At 36.9% G+C, this 17936-nt stretch overlaps 1 protein-coding gene and 1 pseudogene across 1 annotated transcript in view; one reads left to right on the top strand and one right to left on the bottom strand.

Moving 5' to 3' along the window:
- Window positions 1–17936, bottom strand: part of ZGRF1 (zinc finger GRF-type containing 1) — an 83472-nt gene that overhangs the window by 43321 nt on the left and 22215 nt on the right. Inside the window, exons 7-13 of the mRNA XM_044224226.1 lie at window positions 17202–17275; window positions 12828–12878; window positions 8759–8839; window positions 6808–6993; window positions 4775–4877; window positions 4585–4682; window positions 3287–3410 (exon numbers count right to left, since the gene is read on the bottom strand). Coding sequence (XP_044080161.1) covers window positions 3287–3410; window positions 4585–4682; window positions 4775–4877; window positions 6808–6993; window positions 8759–8839; window positions 12828–12878; window positions 17202–17275 — 717 coding nt within the window. The remainder of the gene's footprint in view (window positions 1–3286; window positions 3411–4584; window positions 4683–4774; window positions 4878–6807; window positions 6994–8758; window positions 8840–12827; window positions 12879–17201; window positions 17276–17936) is intronic.
- LOC122889243 lies at window positions 14066–15253 on the top strand (annotated as a pseudogene).

Below are 17936 nucleotides of genomic sequence, written 5' to 3'. Positions count from 1 at the left end.
AAAAAAAATCCATAATTTTATTTCCACTTTCATAATATAAGTATTTTAATGATTTTAGATTTCAAAGTTAAGAGACTCAAACTTTCTTAAGGTTGATGAACTTGCAATTCTTCTCTTTTTTCTTTTCCCCCTTAGCTAAAGCTTCCCTTCCACCACCAGTCACTAGATTATATTTACATAGCACTTAAGTTTTCAGAGTACTTTATAGCCAAGAAGGGATTTATTGTACTCATTTTATAGATGAGACTACCAAGACCTAGAGGTAACATGACTACTGATTGGCAGAGTCAGGACAAAAACCCAGAACTAATTGTTTGTTCTCAACTTTACATTCCTCCTTTTTATTTACTACACTCATGAATTAATATGTTCACTTTCAGGGTTACAAAGATATTTAGCTTTATTCTGATCTGTTGGTATGTGATAAGAGTTCAACTCTGGTAAACTCATGTAATGGCGGATTTTGGCTGAATTTTGGAATTCCTTCGGTGAGCAGTGTTAGTAATAGACATACTCCTGAAAATGTAAAAAGCAATGATAAATATTTATAGAATAAATAAGTGAATGAATACTACTACATAGGAAATATATAAGCTTAAAGTTTTTATCTGACAATCCTATGGTTTCCTATTTTATGATAATGTGCCTTCCTGACAGACTTATTATTTGTTGGAAATAAACTATAGTGATCACTTGGAAAGGTAGTACAGCAATAGGTGAGCCAATGATATTCTTCTATAATGTTAGATTATAATTCTAAGAAGCCAATCAGCAACATTGACAGAAAAGTTAAAACTTCATTAAAGAGTAAAAGATTGGCATAAAAATAGACATACAGATCAATGAAAGCCAATAATAGTTCAGAAATAATTCCACGCTTACATGGTCAATTAATCTACAACAAAGGAGGCAAGAATATACAATGGGGAAAATCTCTTCAACAGCTGGTGCTGGGAAAACCAGACAGCTACATGTAAAAGAATAAAACTGGATCACTTTCTTACACCATTAAAAAAAAATTAACTCAAAATGGATTAAAAGACACATGTGTGAGACCTAAAATCATAAAACTCCTAAAGAAGTCAACATAGGCAGTAATTTCTTTGACATTTGCCAAGAAATATGTTTCTACATATGTCTCTTCTGGTAAGAGAAACAAAAACAAAATTAAAAACTACTGGGACGACACTATAAAAAAAGCTTTTGGACAGCAGAGGAAATCATCAACAAAAGAAAAAGGCAATCTATAGAATGGAAGAAGATATTTGCAAATGCTATTATCAGACAAAAGGTAAATATCCAAAAGATACAAAGAACTTCTACAACACAACACCAAAAAACCACAAGTAACTCCATTAAAGTGGGCAAAGGATCTGAATATACATTTTCTTTTTTTCTTTTAAATTTATTTATCTTAGATAAAGAAAGAGAGTGTGCACGAGCATGTGTACAAGCACGAGCTGGGGAGGGGGGCAGTGGGAGAAGATAGAATCCTTAAGCAGACTCCCTGCTGAGCATGGAGCCTGATTCAGCTTGATATCAGGACCTTGAGATTATCACCTGAGGCGAAGTCAAGAGTCCACTGCTTTATTGACAGCCATCTAGACATCCCTGAATAGACATGTTTCCAAAGACATACTGATGACCAACAGACACATGAAAAAATGTTCAACATCACTCATCATCAGGGAAGTGCAAATTAAAACCACAATGAGATATTACTTTACATCTGTCAGAATGTCCAAAATAAGAAAAGACAAGAAATAACAAGTGTTGGCAAGGATGTGGAGAAAAAGAACCCAATGCACTGTTGGTGAGAATGCAAGTTGGTGCAGCCACAGTGGAAAACAGTATGGAGGTCCTCAAAAAATTAAAAATAGAATTACCACGTAATACAATAATTCCACTACTGGATATTTACCCAAAGAAAATGAAAACACTAATTTGAAAAGATATATACATCCCCATGTCTACTGCATTAATTTCAATAGCCAAGATATGGAAATAGTGAATGAATGGATAAAGAAGATGCGGTACACTTACACACACACACAGAGACACACAGAATGGAATATTACTTGGCCAAGAAAAAGAATGCGTTCTTGCCATTTCCAACAACATAGATGGACCTAGAGGGTATAATACTAAGCAAAATAAGTCAGAGAAAGACAAATACCATATGATTTCATCCATATGTGGAATTTAAGAAAAAAAAACAAAGATAAAAAAAGATAAACAAACAAAAAAAAAGATAAACAAAAACAGATTCTTAAATACAGAGAATAAACTGGTAGTTGCTAGAGGGGAGGTGGGTGGGGGAAGGAGTGAAATAGATAAAGAAGATTAAGAGCACACTTATCTCAACAGGCATTGAGAAATGTATAAAATTGTTGCATCATTGTATTCTACACCTGAAGCTAATTAAATACTACATGTTAATTATACTTGAATAAAAAATCAAAAAATAAAAATTTTAAAAAATAAAGAAAGACCTATGGCTTAACTGTGAAAATTATCTATTATTTCATTGTCACCTCACCTGTTTGGATACCCACTCCTCCCATACTCTCTCTACTAACCATACCCACCTAAACCTTTTCCAACACAACTACTCATTCACATTACAAAGTTTTTCTTTTTTGTATCATCCACTCATGACCAAAAAAATTACCTACAACTTCACCCCTTACCCAACACAGCTTTGGAATCAGGTGCAGATCCGCTGGTGAAATTATAAGAAAAGAGAGAGAAAAAGAAAAGTTAAGGGAAAGAATCCTACAGAACATACTCTACTTATCACAAAGTAGGAATTTACTCATAGGTAGGAGTAAAAAAAAGAGAGACCTGAAAATGCAACTGCGGAAGCAGCAGCTGAAGAGACCCCTAAGCAAATCAGAGGAAAGAAAGAGGTTAGAACAAAGTCAACCAATGGTGTAGATGAGACATTGACAATGAACTGTTCCCCTGGAAGGGGAATGGGCAATTAGAGGGGCCTGGCTCTGGAGTTAGAGCTGTGAGAAGAACCATAATGACAGAAGACAATTTCAGAGGTCCATAATGAGAAAATGAAAGAAGAAAGAAGGAACCTGCAAGTTAGAAGGAAATACCGTATTTGGAAGTAAGAGCCATCTGGAATAGAAAAAGGGAAGGCTTGAGGGATACGACATAGAATCTGGTTCTAAGATACTTTTAGTTTAATAACAATTGCTCAAATAAAAAACTTCATTTTACACAGAGAGGTATTAGAGCACTTTGATAGTAACTAAGCTGAGGAAGTAAAGGTCACCAGGTAAAGTTCTTTCTTTCAGGGACTCCTCAGAGAATTCCAGCACAAAGTCTTCATTTCTTGAGTTCAAAGTAAAAGTAGAAACAGGGTTTAATGTAGAGATCTTTTGTTCTGGTGATATCGCCTATTCAGAAAGAAAAAACAAGACTACTGACCAAAATGTTATTACACTTTTTTCCCTATAGTTTGAATGAATTCTAGTAATCTACATTATAAAGATAATGCTTTCAAGCACATTATGTAGAGTTATAGCAGGGCAAAGATTCTTCCCAAAGGGGCAGGATAGAATAAACTCATTAAAGTCAATAATAATCATAAAAAGTAAAATATAGAACATTAAAAACTATTGGATTTATGTTGTTCAGTCAGTGGGAGGCTCAGTCAGTTAAGTGTCTACCTTGGGCTCAGGTCAGGATCCCACGGTCCTGGGATCAAGTCCCACATTGGGCTCCCCAGGTAGCCTGCTCCTCCCTTTGCCCCTCACCCTGTTTCTGCTCTCTCTCTCTCTCTCTCTCTCTGTGTCAAATAAATAAATAAAATCTTTTAAATAAATAAATAATAAAAACTATTGGATTTATTTGAAATGGGTCAGATTCTGATTTCCTCTCATTAAAACTCTAATGGTTCCCAAACTCTCTCAAAGTACAAGAAGGTTCTGAAAATGTCCTGTGCAGCACCCCTGTAAGATCAGCCCCTTACTTTCACTTTGATCTAACTTCCTACTACTCTCCCCTTCATTCATTCATTTATTCATTCATTCATTCCAAGGCTATCTCCTTGTTATTCTATAAATTGGCCAGCATTCCCCTGCCTCAAAACCTCTACACTTGCTATTCCTTGTACCTGGAATGCTCCAGATATCTGCATGGCATGTGCATGCTCTCCCTTCTTATTTATTCTAACAAACTATACTGATGTTTTATCACTAAAATAATGTTGATTTTTGGTAAACTTTCTTGATCATGCTTAAAAAAAATCCTAAGATTTTTATCTTTTTAGTTTTTGCAGGATTCATTTCTTCCAAGATTTGTTTTTAAAGATTTGTTTATTTATTTGAGAGAGAGAGAGAGAGAGCATGCATGAGCAGGGGGAGAGGTGGTAGGAGAGGAGAGAGAATCTCTATAGCAGACTCCCTGCCAAGCCAAGTGTGGCACCTGACTCGGCCCAATCCCAGGACCCTGAGATCATGACCTGAGTGGAAATCAAGAGTCAGCCACTTCACTGACTAAGTCACCCAGGCTTCCCAAGATTACCAAGATTTTTTACTCTCAACCATTAAAATTCTCCCTACATTATACCTTATTTCCTTCCCATGAAGTCTTCTCTGCTGATTTAAAATTATAATCCAAATAATGATATGAACGTTCTGAATTTTTAGGAGAGAAATCTAAAATAACTGTGAAGAAAAAAAAGCATGGATTTTTATGTAACAGTCTGTTCAATGTCAAATAAATTTTTAATGTTATATTTTACTTAGAATTTACTTACAGTCATTTTCAATTGAGTTCTTATTAGACTCAGCTCTCACTTGAAAATTATCTTCAATATGAAAGCCAATACCTCCTTTTGGAAAGTTTTCTTCATCTGGGAACTACAAAACAGAGATCCATTCATCAGTTTATTTAGTAAAAAGATAAAGTGTGTGTGTGTACATATCTATATCTTTATCTACCTCCCTATATGCGCGCTCACACTCACACACACACACACACACACATATAGTTTGTGGTTATAATTTGAGACACAGAAGAACAGAAGCAGTACGCTATGAAGTCAATTCAGGGAAAGCAGAATACATTATATATCATCAATGCTTACATTCACATTTCTTATATCTTAACATCACTGAGATAAAGGATGCACCCTAACAGTGATGACCTTGTTACATCCCTATACCACTGGCAATAGTCCTAACACTGCTGGCATTGCTATGCAAGTGAAACCATATGCAAGTTAGTCATACTGTTCATACAATAATCACTTAAGCATGAGTCTGCATTAACATTACTTGTTATGTAATTTTGCCATTTAAACATCTTCAAAAGGATAACATTATCATTTGCCACTGAACAAAAGAGTATTGCATTCAGAGAGGGCAAGGAGGCAAAGCAGTGTGATATATCATTAAAATATCTACACCCAAATAAATCCAAGACTTCTTACAACAAGCAAAACATCAAAAATCTAAGTGGAAGTGAAAAAGTTCTAGAGATCTGCTTCACGACATTGTAAATACATTTCACATTACTTAACTGTACACATAAAAATAGGTAAGATTATAAATTTTATGATTTTTTTAACCATAATAAAAGTTTTTTTTGTTTTTAAGTAGGCCCCACACCAAGCGCACAGCCCAACATGAAGCTCAAACTCACAACCTTGAGATCAAGAGTCAGATGCTTAACCAACTGAGCCACCCAGGCGCCCCACCACAATAAAAAAGTTTTTAATAAAAAAGTCAAAATGATGAAGCACAGTATAATGTTAACCGCTCTTCTTTATTAGTAGTATATAATGCTGCTTTTATTTTTTCATTTTTTTAAAGATTTTTAATTTTTTTTTAAGATTTTTAAGATTTTATTTATTGGGGTGCCTGGGTGGCTCAGTGGTTAAGTGGCTGCCTTCGGCTCAGGTTATGATCCCACGGGCCTGGGATCAAGCCCCCCATCGGGTTCCCTGCCCCGCGGGGAGTCTGCTTCTCCCTCTCCCTCTGCCTGCCTCTCTGCCTACTTGTATTCTCTGTCAAATAAATAAGTAAAATCTTAAAAAAAAAAATTATGTATTTATTTATTTATTTGACACAGAGAGAGTGAGAGAGCACAAGTAGGGGGAGCAGCAGAGGCAGAGGGAGAAGAAGGCTCCCCGCTGAGCAGAGAGATGGATGGGGGATTTGATCCCAGGATCCTGGGATTATGATCTGAGCTGAAGCCAGATGCTTGACTGACTGAGCCACCCAGGTACCCCATAATGATGCTTCTTTTAATCAGTGATAGTACCTGGGAATTTGATGAAATACAGAATATTTTTTGAGGTTTAGAGACTACTATGTGCAATCTGCCACACTTAGGTAGGCCTGGTTATTTTGCCTTAAAATATATCTTATAGGTGCGCCTGGGTGGCTCAGTGGGTTAAGCCTCTGCCTGCAGCTCGGTCATGGTCTCAGGGTCCTGGGATCGAGCCCCGCATTAGACTCTCTGCTTGATGGGTAGGTAGCCTGCTTCCCTGCCTCTCTCTGCCTGCCACTCTGCCTGCTGTGCTCTCTCTCTGTCAAATAAATAGATAAAATCTTTGGGGAAAAAAAAATGTTAATCTCTTGACCAGACACTGTTTTGAATATATGCATATCATTCTCTTATGAACTCTATTTGGTAGCAATTGAGAGGTGCATAGTGTCATGCTTTACAGAAGTGGGGGTAAGGATAATTTTTATTTGTTCAAAGATTTAAATATCTCTTCATAAAATTTAGTATTGATATAAAGACAATGATTTGGCAAGGTGCAACTATAAAAAATATTTTTACCTGCAAGAAATCAATCTGCATACAAGCACTAGTCAATTTTGGTGTCAATAAACAAGTGTCTGTCCTGTAGTTTTCATACTCAATACTATCTGGAAACTGACCGCATTCTAGCTGTGAGCTGTGTCCTCTGACCATCAGAGCACTAGTAGCTGATCCTTTCACTTGGTGCCCTTGAAACTCAACAGGCTACAAATAAATTATTAAAAATGAGTATTGCAATAAGTACATATTGATATATAGTCACAATGTATATATATACACACAGGAAATAAATCACAATTTAGCTTTCTTATTAAGTATTAATGTAAATAATTATTTGGTGAATAATACTGAAAACCAGAAAAACTCCTATTATCCTAACACATGCTAATTGTAAAACACAATTTGGTTATTGATTTAATTGAATTCAAGTTCAACATTAATAAATATGCATTTTTTATAAGGAGCACAAAAGCTATAGTTATAATGGAGTAATTAAACCACAAAATACATTTGGTCCTTTCTCTATGCGTGCCATGTACATTATACAACTTTCCATTATAGACTTACCACATTATACTATAATGAAGTTTCTTTTCATCTATATCCTAACTGTACTATAAACTTCTTGAGGGGAGAAACCTGTTGCTTTCATCAGGGTATCACGTGCATTTAACACCATGCTTGGCATATCGGAAGCAGTCAATAAATATGTAATAGGAAGTAAGGAAAGAAATACAGAAAGCATTTTCCTTTGTTCAGGCATTTTGTAAACTATCAGGCTTCCCAGAAGAGGGATGGTGGGCTCTCTGCCTCCCAGAAGATCTGATCCGATTGCTCTGAGAACAAAGTCCTAAGAATATGATGCCAATACAGGCGTGTACTTCAGAGAGGTATTGTCATGTCCTCAGAGACCTGATCTGCTCTCAGTCTTCAAATAGCTTTCTCTACTGCCCTCTTGAGGGGTTCTAGGATTTTTATTCCTCACTGGGTGACAAATCTACCCAGAAAGTGGAAAATTAAGATTGCTTGGAGCACCTGGGTGGCTCAGTGGGTTGAGTCTCTGCCTTCAGCTCAGGTCATGATCCCAGGGTCCTGGGATCAAGCCCCACATCAGGCTCTCTGCTCCATGAGGAGCCTGCTTCTCCCTGTTTCTCTGCCTACTTGTGATCTCTCTGTCAAATAAATAAATAAAATCTTTAAGAAAAAATTAAGATTGCTAATAGAATTTATTTCTAACTGATAAATTAACAAAATTATGATAGTAAATAATCTGAATATTCACTTATTTAAAAATGAAGATTCTAAATCACACATTTGAAAGGAAAATCAAATCTAAATATCCCTTATAAAGAACTTTTGTTGAAAATATTCTAAATTTTCAAACATACACAGTTCAACTAAAAAAGTCTCACCTGTTAGACTCTGTATATTTCTAATTTGTTTGATGGAGAATACACATTCTCCACAAGCAACAGACACCTTATTCTCTATGCTTCTATGTAGATCTCCTTTAAAGGTCTGTTGGGTATTAGGAATAAAATCAGTATTTATAAAGTCCAAGTATTTATATGCTACTTTCTCTGCAAATTTTTGATATGGAGTAGATGGCACTAGATAGAACTTGGGTTATATATACTTTTACAGAAGTAGGAGTGGTAAAGTAGCCTATATGTAGAAGGCTATAAAGATCTTCATTTTGTTCTCTGCAAAACATTCATTATTTACAGCTTATTTATCTTCCAATTTCTAGGGTATGCATCATATATATGCATGACGCATTATTAGCTCACTAGTAAAGAGAAAAGGCTCAAGTCAAACAAGGGGTACCAGTCATTAGTTTTTCTTGTTCCTAAAATCAGGTTAATTCACTATGCTCATTAACTTTCTGCCTATGAAAACTCTGAGAGTGGTATAAAAACCGCAGGAAAAGGCAGTGGATTAGAAAATCAAAGTTATTCACAAATTTTACCTTAGGGTCACAGGTTTTTCTCTCTAATTGTTTAGGGATAACATCTAGAAAAGCAGTTTCTCCATCTCCCAAGGAAAAGATCTAGAATAAAATATCAGTAAGTGTGTTAGCTAGTAGAGTTTTGTAGGCTGCTCATGAGTTTTATTGGAAAATACTCCCAAAACTTAAAGCTTGCTATTTCAAAGTACACTTGCCATTTCAATCTTACTTCTGATACAATCTTACATACAAACATATAACAATACAATCTTACATACAAACATATAACAAGCTACCTCTGGCAAGCAAGTTCTCTAGCAGGTAAGGTACTATGCTAAGTAATTTTAAAACTCAGCAATAAAAAATTCTAATCCTAATTTTTTTTTAATTTATTTATTTTGAGGGGAGCCTGGGTGGCTCAGTCATTTAAGCATCTATCTTCGGCTCAGGTCACGAACCCTGTGTCTGGCTCTTTGCTCACTGGGGAGCCTGCTGTTCCCCCTGCTTGTGCGCTCTCTCTCCCTCTCTTTCTCTCTCCATCAAATAAATAAAATCTTTCTAAATTTACTTATTTGGAGAGAGAGAGGGAACACATGTGCACACAAGAGGAAGGGGCAGAAGGAAAGAGAATCATTTTTAAGATTTTATTTATTTGAGAGAGAGAGAGAGAGCATACTTGTGCATATGAGTGGTGGGAGGGGCAAAGAGAGAGGAAGAGGCAGAATCCCCACTGAACAGGGAGCATGCCCTGGGACCTGAGACTTAACCAACACTTAACTAACTGAGCCACCCAGGTGCCTCAGGAGAGAGAAAATCTTGGGCGGAGTCCCCACCAAGCCTCAACCTCAGGGCTCAGTCTCATAGCCCTGAGATCAGGACCAGAGCTGAAATCAAGAGTCAGACATTTAACCAACTAAGCCACCCAAGCAATCCTAATTCTAAAATTATAGTTGATTTTTTCTAAGATTGTATTTTATTTATTTATTTGACAGAGAGACAGAGAGAGCACAAGCAGCCAGAGTGGCAGGCAGAGGGAGAGGGAGAAGAAGGATCCCTGCCAAGCAGGGAGCCCAATGTGGGGCTCGATCCCAGGACCCTGGGATCATGACCCTGGCTGAAGGCAGACACTTAACCAACTGAACCACCCAGGAGCCCATAGTTGAATATTTTAACACTAAAAAAAAATATTGCACACCTAATAATCACCCATCTAACCTAATACTTAATGTTAATGCAGATTATTTAATTCAAAAATTAGTTTGAAACCAAAAGAGGAAAAATTGTAAAAAAGCGTTATCAATTTAAAGAATGAATCAGGGGCACCTGGGTGGCTCAACTAGTTAAGCGTCTGCCTTCAGCTCAGGTCATGATCCCGGGGTCTTGGGATTGAGCCCCACATCAGGCTCTCTAGTCAGCAGGGAGTCTGCTTCTCCCTCTGTCCCTCACCGCGCTCACGTTCTCTCTCTCTCTTTCTCAAATAAATAAATAAAATTAAAAAAAAAAAAAAAAAAAGGAAGAATGAAATCTGAGCACCTGGCTGGCTCAGCCAGTAAAGCAAGTGCCTCTCTTTTTTTTTTTAGATTTATTTATTTTAGAGAGAGTGCAAAAGTGAGGGGAGGGGCAGGAGGAGGAGAGAGAGAATCCTTAAGCAGGCTCCCCATTGAGCATGGAGCCCGACACCAAGAGTTTGATCCAAGTACCCTGGGATCACAACCTAAACCAAAATCCAGAGTCTGCCATTTAACTGACTGGCACCTAGGTGCCCCAGTAGAGCATGTGACTCTTAATCTCAGGGTCGTGAGTTCTAGCCCACTTTGGGCATGAAGCCTACATTAAAAATAAGATAAAAAGATAAACCATTTCCTAGCAACCATAAAAACACAAAATATAGACAAGAACAAATAGTCATTTTTAGTTCATCAAGAACTATATAATCATAATTTCTACTATGAATGAGATTTTGAAAAGGAATTTAACAGAAATAATTTTTATGTTTAAAAAGTATAGAGAAAACAATTCCTCAATAGACAAGAGGTAGTGCATTTCTTCAAATAATAGTTACCTTCCATTAATAACATAATATATTTAGCACATCTGTCAACCAAGTAGTTCTTGAAAACATTCAACTCATATTTTAGAATTCGAATTTTCAAATATAAAAAAAAAGAATTTTCAAATATAGTGAGTTTAAAAAACCAATTAGCATAGCACCCTCTCTTCTGTTGCTATTTTAGCTAATTATAGAAATTAAATTAGCAGAAATAAAATAGCAGTGCCATTAAGTATATCCTTAAAGAGTACCCTAACTTTAAATTTTGAAAGTTTTTCTTCTTTTTTTTTTTTTTTAGGATTTTATTTATTTATTTGACAGAGAGAGAGCGATCACAAGTAGGCAGAGAGGTAGGCAAAGAGATGGGGGAAGCAGGCTTACTACTGAGCAGAGAGCCAGATGCAGGGCTTGATCCCTGGAAGCTGGGATCATGACCTGAGCCAAAGGCAAAGGCTTAACCCACTGAGCCACTAAGACGCCCGCTGAAAGTTTTTCTATCACTAATGAACATGAAGAGGTTGCTTCAGAAAGTTATAGTATGAAAGGTATTACAAAAAGGCAAATATACTCCTATATTAATGCTAAAAAGACTGAAATAAAAAAATTTTTTTACAAAAGATTATAAGATCTTTTTCATTCCTATGAGATTACAACAGATTTTTTAAAATATATGATATTTATTTTAAATGGCAACTCATAGGGATGCTGGGGTGGCTCAGTTGGCTAAGTGTTTGCCTTCAGCTGAGGTCATGATCCCAGAGTCCTGGGATCAATCCCCAAGTCAGTCCCCCTGCTCAATGGGGAGTCTGCTTCTCCTGCTGCTCCCCCTGCTCATGCTCCCACTCTCTTCCTCTCTAATAAATAAATAACACCTTTAAAAAATAAAAATAAAAATAAATAGCAACTCATTGTGGAGAATGACAGTGTTATTTGCAGTTTATATTTTGTGATAACTGCCCTTGAAAAGGTTTAAACCCTATTTTTTCAAGTGAAGAAAAGAATTAAGAATGTGATCGTTTCTAAGCTAAATATGTGGTTGTTCATTATTATTTTATACATTTGATTTTATTATATAAGGATAAAAAATGATTGAGCCACCCCTATATGAATTTTATTTGTTTTGTTTTCTTTTCTTTAAGGCAACAGAGTTACAGGTATAGCTATAATTATCAATTACAATTCTTGAATTAAGTAATCATTACAAGTTTACAAACTTATTTATGGGGGTGCCTGGGTGGCTCAGTGGGTTAAGCCTCTGCCTTCGGCTCAGGTCATGATCTCCGGGTCCTGGGATAGAGCCCCGACTCAGGCTCCCTGCTCAGGAGCCTGCTTCCCCTCTCCCCAACACCGCCTGCCTCTCTGCCTACTTGTGATCTCTCTCTGTCAAATAAATAAATAAATAAATAAATAAAATAAAATCTTGGGGCGCCTGGGTGGCTCAGTGGGTTAAGCCGCTGTCTTCGGCTCAGGTCATGATCGCAGGGTCCTGGGATCGAGCCCCGCATCGGGCTCTCTGCTCAGCAGAGAGCCTGCTTCCTCCTCTCTCTCTGCCTGCCTCTCTGCCTGCTTTTAATCTCTGTCTGTCAAATAAATAAATAAAATCTTTAAAAAATAATAATAATAAAAAAAATAAATAAAATCTTAAAAGAAAAAAACTTATTTGTGATAACAGATTTGTTTCTTAACCAAATCCGACTGACCACACCAGGATATTTGTACAAGACAGCAGGCTCATCTAAATAAGTTTACAAATGATATTGAAACTGACAGGGGCGCCTGGGTGGCTCAGTGGGTTAAAGCCTCTGCCTTCGGCTCAGGTCAGGTCATGATCCCAAGGTCCTAGGATCAAGCCCCACATTGGGCTCTCTGCTTAGCAGGGAGCCTGCTTCCCTCCTCTCTCTCTGCCTGCTTCTCTGCCTACTTGTGATCTCTGTCAATAAATAAAATCTTAAAAAAAAAACTTACAATATAAAATTATATGCCATATCTATAAATATAACTATAAGTTCTGGCTACTTTATATTTTAAAAATTAACTCACCTGCCAAGACTGAAGTGGTTCACTTGGTTCAACTTCATTTTCTTTTATGATCTTAGGAAAAGAATATAAACAGAATAACTAAAAGGTACTAGTAAGTTATAAAATAAAATATAAATTTCTATTAGACATAAAAAATAGAAGAAAAAAGAATAAAAATTTAAAAATAAAAAATAACACTATCACTAATAATCAAAGGAACAAAAACTATATATTAATTAAATATTATTCTGACTTAGCAAGAATTAAAAATATCTTTTTTTTTTTAAGTTTTATTAGGGCACCTGGGTGGCTCAAATGATGAGGCATCTGCCTTTGGCTAGGATCATGATCCCAGGGCCCTGGGATGGAGCCCCAAGTTGGGCTCCTGGCTCAGCAGGGAGTCTGCTTCTCCCATTCCCTCTGCCTCTGCTTCTCCCCCCGCTCATGCTCTCTCTCTCTCTCTCAAATGAATAAATAAAATCTTAAAAAAAGATTTACTTATTTATTAGAGAGGAAGAGAGAGTATGAGACTGAGGGGAAGGGAGGAGGAAAAGAGAGAGAATCTCAAAACAGCCCTCACACAGAGCAGAGCCCAATGCTGGACTTGACCCCACGATCCCAAGATCACAACCTAAGCCGAAATCAAGAGTTGGATGTCCAAGGAACCAAGCCACCTACATGTCCCAGCATTGAAAATATCTTAGTACTGGTGAATGTGAAGTGAAATAAATATTCATACTACAAAAGAGGAAGAGTTTTAGATTTGACAATATAAATCAAGAAAATTGTTCTTAGGGGCACCTGGATGGCCCAGTGGGTTAAGCCTCTGCCTTCAGCTCAGGTCATGATCTCAGGGTCCTGGGATCGAGACCTGCATCAGGCTCTCTGCTCAGCAGGGTGCCTTTTTCCCCCTTCTCTCTGTGCCTGCCTCTCTGCCTACTTGTGACCTCTCTCTGTCAAATAAATAAATCTTAAAAGAAAAAAAAATTGTTCTTAGCCTTTCAAGTTATCATCAATTCCACATGTGGGACTCAAATCTAAGGAAATAACTCAAAATGTAAACAATGATTTATGTGCAAAAACATTTGCTGAAGTTTTATTTATCCTAGAAAAATGCTAGAAATAATTTAAATCTTCAAAATAGGGCACTGCTTATCCAAAGCACAGACTATCCATAGGATGGGATGGTAAGTAACCTCTAAAAGATATTAAACTGCTGATCTGTGATTAAGTGGCTAACGTGGTCTCTGTTCTGCAGGATGGCATTTGTTAAAATTGTCAAGAATAAGTCTTACCTTCAAGCAGAGAGAGTCAATTATCATATGGTTTCACTTATTTGTGGAGCATAACAAATAGCATGGAGGACAAGGGGTGTTAGAGAGAAGAAGGGAGTTGGGGTAAATTGGATAGGGAGGTGAACCACGAGAGACTATGGACTCTGAAAAACAATCTGAGGGGTTTGAAGTGGCGGGGGGGTGGGAGGTTGGGGTACCAGGTGGTGGGTATTATAGAGGGCACGGATTGCATGGAGCACTGGGTGTGGTGAAAAAATAATGAATACTGTTTTTCTAAAAATAAATAAATTGAAAAAAAAAGAATAAGTCTTACTTTAAGAGATACCAAGTGAAATTTCGAAGATGACAAGAGGATAAAACTGATTACTATGCTCACAAACACTTGGTAATTCAGGATAAAAATAAACACAACACACCTCACTACAGGATGAAACTCTGTGTAACCAAAAAGAGATCTCATTTGTCAGATTACTCACACCCACATAGAAGGAGATATGATAGTTGTGCAGCGTAAGCTCATGAACTCCAGAGTATGGTGTGAAGGCTGGCCTGACAAATTATACCACAGCATATTATACTGGCCTGCTGTTGACCCACAGGCTTCTCAAGAGATTTTACGTAGACAAGATCTCTGAAGCCGAAGTGGAGGTGACAAACACTGATGGTCAACCTGGTACTTTCACCTGCTTGCTATCTGAATGCAGAGTTTGCCAGAACTACTCCTGAAAATAAAGTTTTGGGGTTCTCACGGGAGCTGTGAATGGAGGCTTGTCTATCTCTCACATTACCAAATGATTTCCTAGTTATGATTCAGAAAGCAAGGAATTCAATGCAGAAGTACATCAGAAGCTCATCATGGGTCAGAACATTGCAGATGATATGCATTACTAATGGAAGAAGATGAAGATGCTTACAATAAATAGCTCTCTCAATACAAAAACAACAATGTAACTCCAGACATGACGGAGATAAGTTAAGAAAGCTCATGCTGCTATATGAGACAATCCAGTCTAGAAGAAGCCTAAGAAAGAAGTTAATTTAAAAAGATGAGGTGGAACCATCCCCAAATGTCCCTTGCCCAAGAAGAAAAACTAGGTAGCTCAGAGGAATGCAAGCTTCCTTAGAGCTCAGGAGCAGCCTGCTAAGAGCTAATAAACCAAATCATAATTTTCTGTGAAGATTTTTCAGATAAAGACAATAATAAGCTAACTCACCAAGCAGGTAAAAAATTAACTAAACAAATAAATAAGTAGAAGATATATTTAAGAGGTATCTTAAGAAGGTAAGAAACATAAAATATTAAGGGGAAAAGAGAGAAAACTGTTTACACACACAACAATCTAACCATATTTTTGAAAATGGGCCTAAAATGTTGTAAACATTAATAATAATTACCTATCAGTGATAGGGTGAGTTTTTTTTTTCTTCATTTTTTCTGTATTTAAAAAAGGAGGAAAAAAAACAGTAACATGGAAAATAGAGTAAGATACAAAATGGGGGCAAAGGAAACATTTCACTTTCTTTTGTTTCAAACACGTCTTTTAGAAAGAGCAGTGCCATATAATGAATATCCCTCTAATACGTTAAACATCCCCAAGAAGAAACACTAATTTAGAGGACTTATTCTAGCATATCAATGTATTCTAATAAGTACCATAATTTTTATAGTATTACCATAGTTCCTAAACTGCTCAACAAGGTACTTTGGGGTACCACAGTGAACTCAACAGGGGCTGCACAAAATGTTTTAAATTTAAGGGACGGGGTGTCTGGATGGGTCAGTGGGTTGAGCATCCAAATCTTGGTTTTGGCTCAGGTCATGATCTCAATGTTTGGGAGATTGAGCCCTTCAATGGGCTTTGCACTCAACAGAGTCTGCTTAAAAGATTCTCTCTCTCCTCTCTTTACCCCTCTGTTCCTCCCCTGGCTTGTGTGCATTTTCTCTCTCTCTCTCCCTCCCTCTCTCTGTCTCTCAAATAAATAAATAAAATCTTTTTAAAAATTATAAGAATTTGGGTGCCTGGTGGCTCAGGTGGTTTAGGGGGCTACCTTCAGCTCAGGGCATGATTCCAGGGTCTTGCATCATGCCCTGCTTCAGGCTCCCTGCTTAGCACAGAGTATGCTTCTTCCTCATCCTCTGCCCCTCCACACCATTCATGCTTTCTCTAGCTCTCTCTAGCTCTGTCTCTCAAATAAAATCTTTAAAAAATTATTAAAATTTTAAAATTTAAATAAATTTAAAGGGAATTACAGTTATCACTTGGCATCTGTTGATCATTGAATGAACTGTTAACTCAAGGTAGTTCAGTTCAACAGCAGATCTTATGCCATCTCTTTCAATGGCATTTTATCTTTGTAAAATTGAGTTTTTAGAAACTGCTATGATGAAAATCAATTACCATGCAAAAATCAATGTGAACAAGAAAACTAATCTATTCTAAGGTTCTAATGTATGCCCAACAAGTGCAAACATTCCATTAGCAATGGTGTATATTTAAAAGTAAAATGCTTACATTGGGCTCTGTGCAGGGTGGAGCCCACTTTAAAAAAAAAAAAAAAAAGCGGAATGAGGGACTGCCCCTGGATGGCTCAGTCAGTTAAGTACCAACACTTGATCTCAGCTCAGCTCTTGACCTCAGCTCAGGTCTTGACCTCAGGGTCATGAGCTCAAACCCCTCACTGGATTCTGAGCTGGGTGAAGAGCCTACTTAAAAAGTAAAATAAAATAAGATAAGATAAAAGGCTTACAATAATCATATATATTCACAATATATACATATGTTAAATCATTATGTTGTACACCTTAAACCAATACAACATTATATGTCAACAATACCAATTAAACAGAAAAAAATTAAAAAGCTTACTAAATTAGTAGGACATAATACTTACTTACTAAATTGCTTAATACTACTCACTACTTAATAAATGGAACTGCTAGACTCTTTTCCCCCCAAGGATATAATGAAAATAATTACTGAGATACAAGTTGGAGGCGGGCATGAGATAAGATATCTTGGGAATATAACTGCAGTCTCATCATAAAGAACAGTACAGAACATTCTATATCACAATAAAAGAATATAGGGGAAAAATGTACCTGTTGAGAATCCTGGTTCAGATGAGGCAACTTTGGTAAAGCTTGTAAAACTCCTGCAGTCAATGGTTTCCTAACTATAACACATAAAATAAAACTATTTTATTCATCTCATATATAGTGTTTTAAACTTTTTAAAAACTTATTTCTAGGGGAGCCTGGCTGGCTCAGTCAGTGTAGCATGTGACTGATCTCAGGGTTGTAGGTTTGAACCCCACATTGGGTACAGAGGTTACTTAAAAATAATAAAATTAAAAAAACAAAAACAAAAACAAAAACAAAACCCACAGTGGCTCAGTCATTGGGCATCTGCCTTCGGCTGAGGTTATGATCACAGTGTCCTGGGATCGAACCCCACATCAGGCTCCCTGCTCGGCAGGAAGCCTGCTTTTCCTTTCCAAGTCCTCCTCCCTGTGTTCCCTCTTTCGCTGTGTCTCTCTCTGTCAAATAAATAAATAAAATCTTTTTTAAAAAACAACCCTTACTTATAAAACTGAATGAAAGCAGGAATATAACTTAAACTTGAAGATGAGGTATTCTTGATAATTGTTGAATCTGGACTTTGGATATTTCAGGATTTAATGACTATTCCCTCTGTATATCTATGTAGTATATGTGTAGTCAAACATTTTCAAGACAAAAATTCAAGAAAAAGGGCTGCCTGCGTGGCTCAGGCAGTTAAGCATTCGCCTTTGACTCAGGTCATGATTGCAGGTCCTGGGGTTGAGCCCATCAGAC

Source organism: Neovison vison, chromosome 11, assembly GCF_020171115.1.
Source record: "Neovison vison isolate M4711 chromosome 11, ASM_NN_V1, whole genome shotgun sequence".
NCBI lineage: Eukaryota > Metazoa > Chordata > Mammalia > Carnivora > Mustelidae > Neogale > Neogale vison.
The sequence above is the reverse complement of the archived record's forward strand: the minus strand, read 5'-3'. Positions and strand labels throughout refer to the sequence as shown.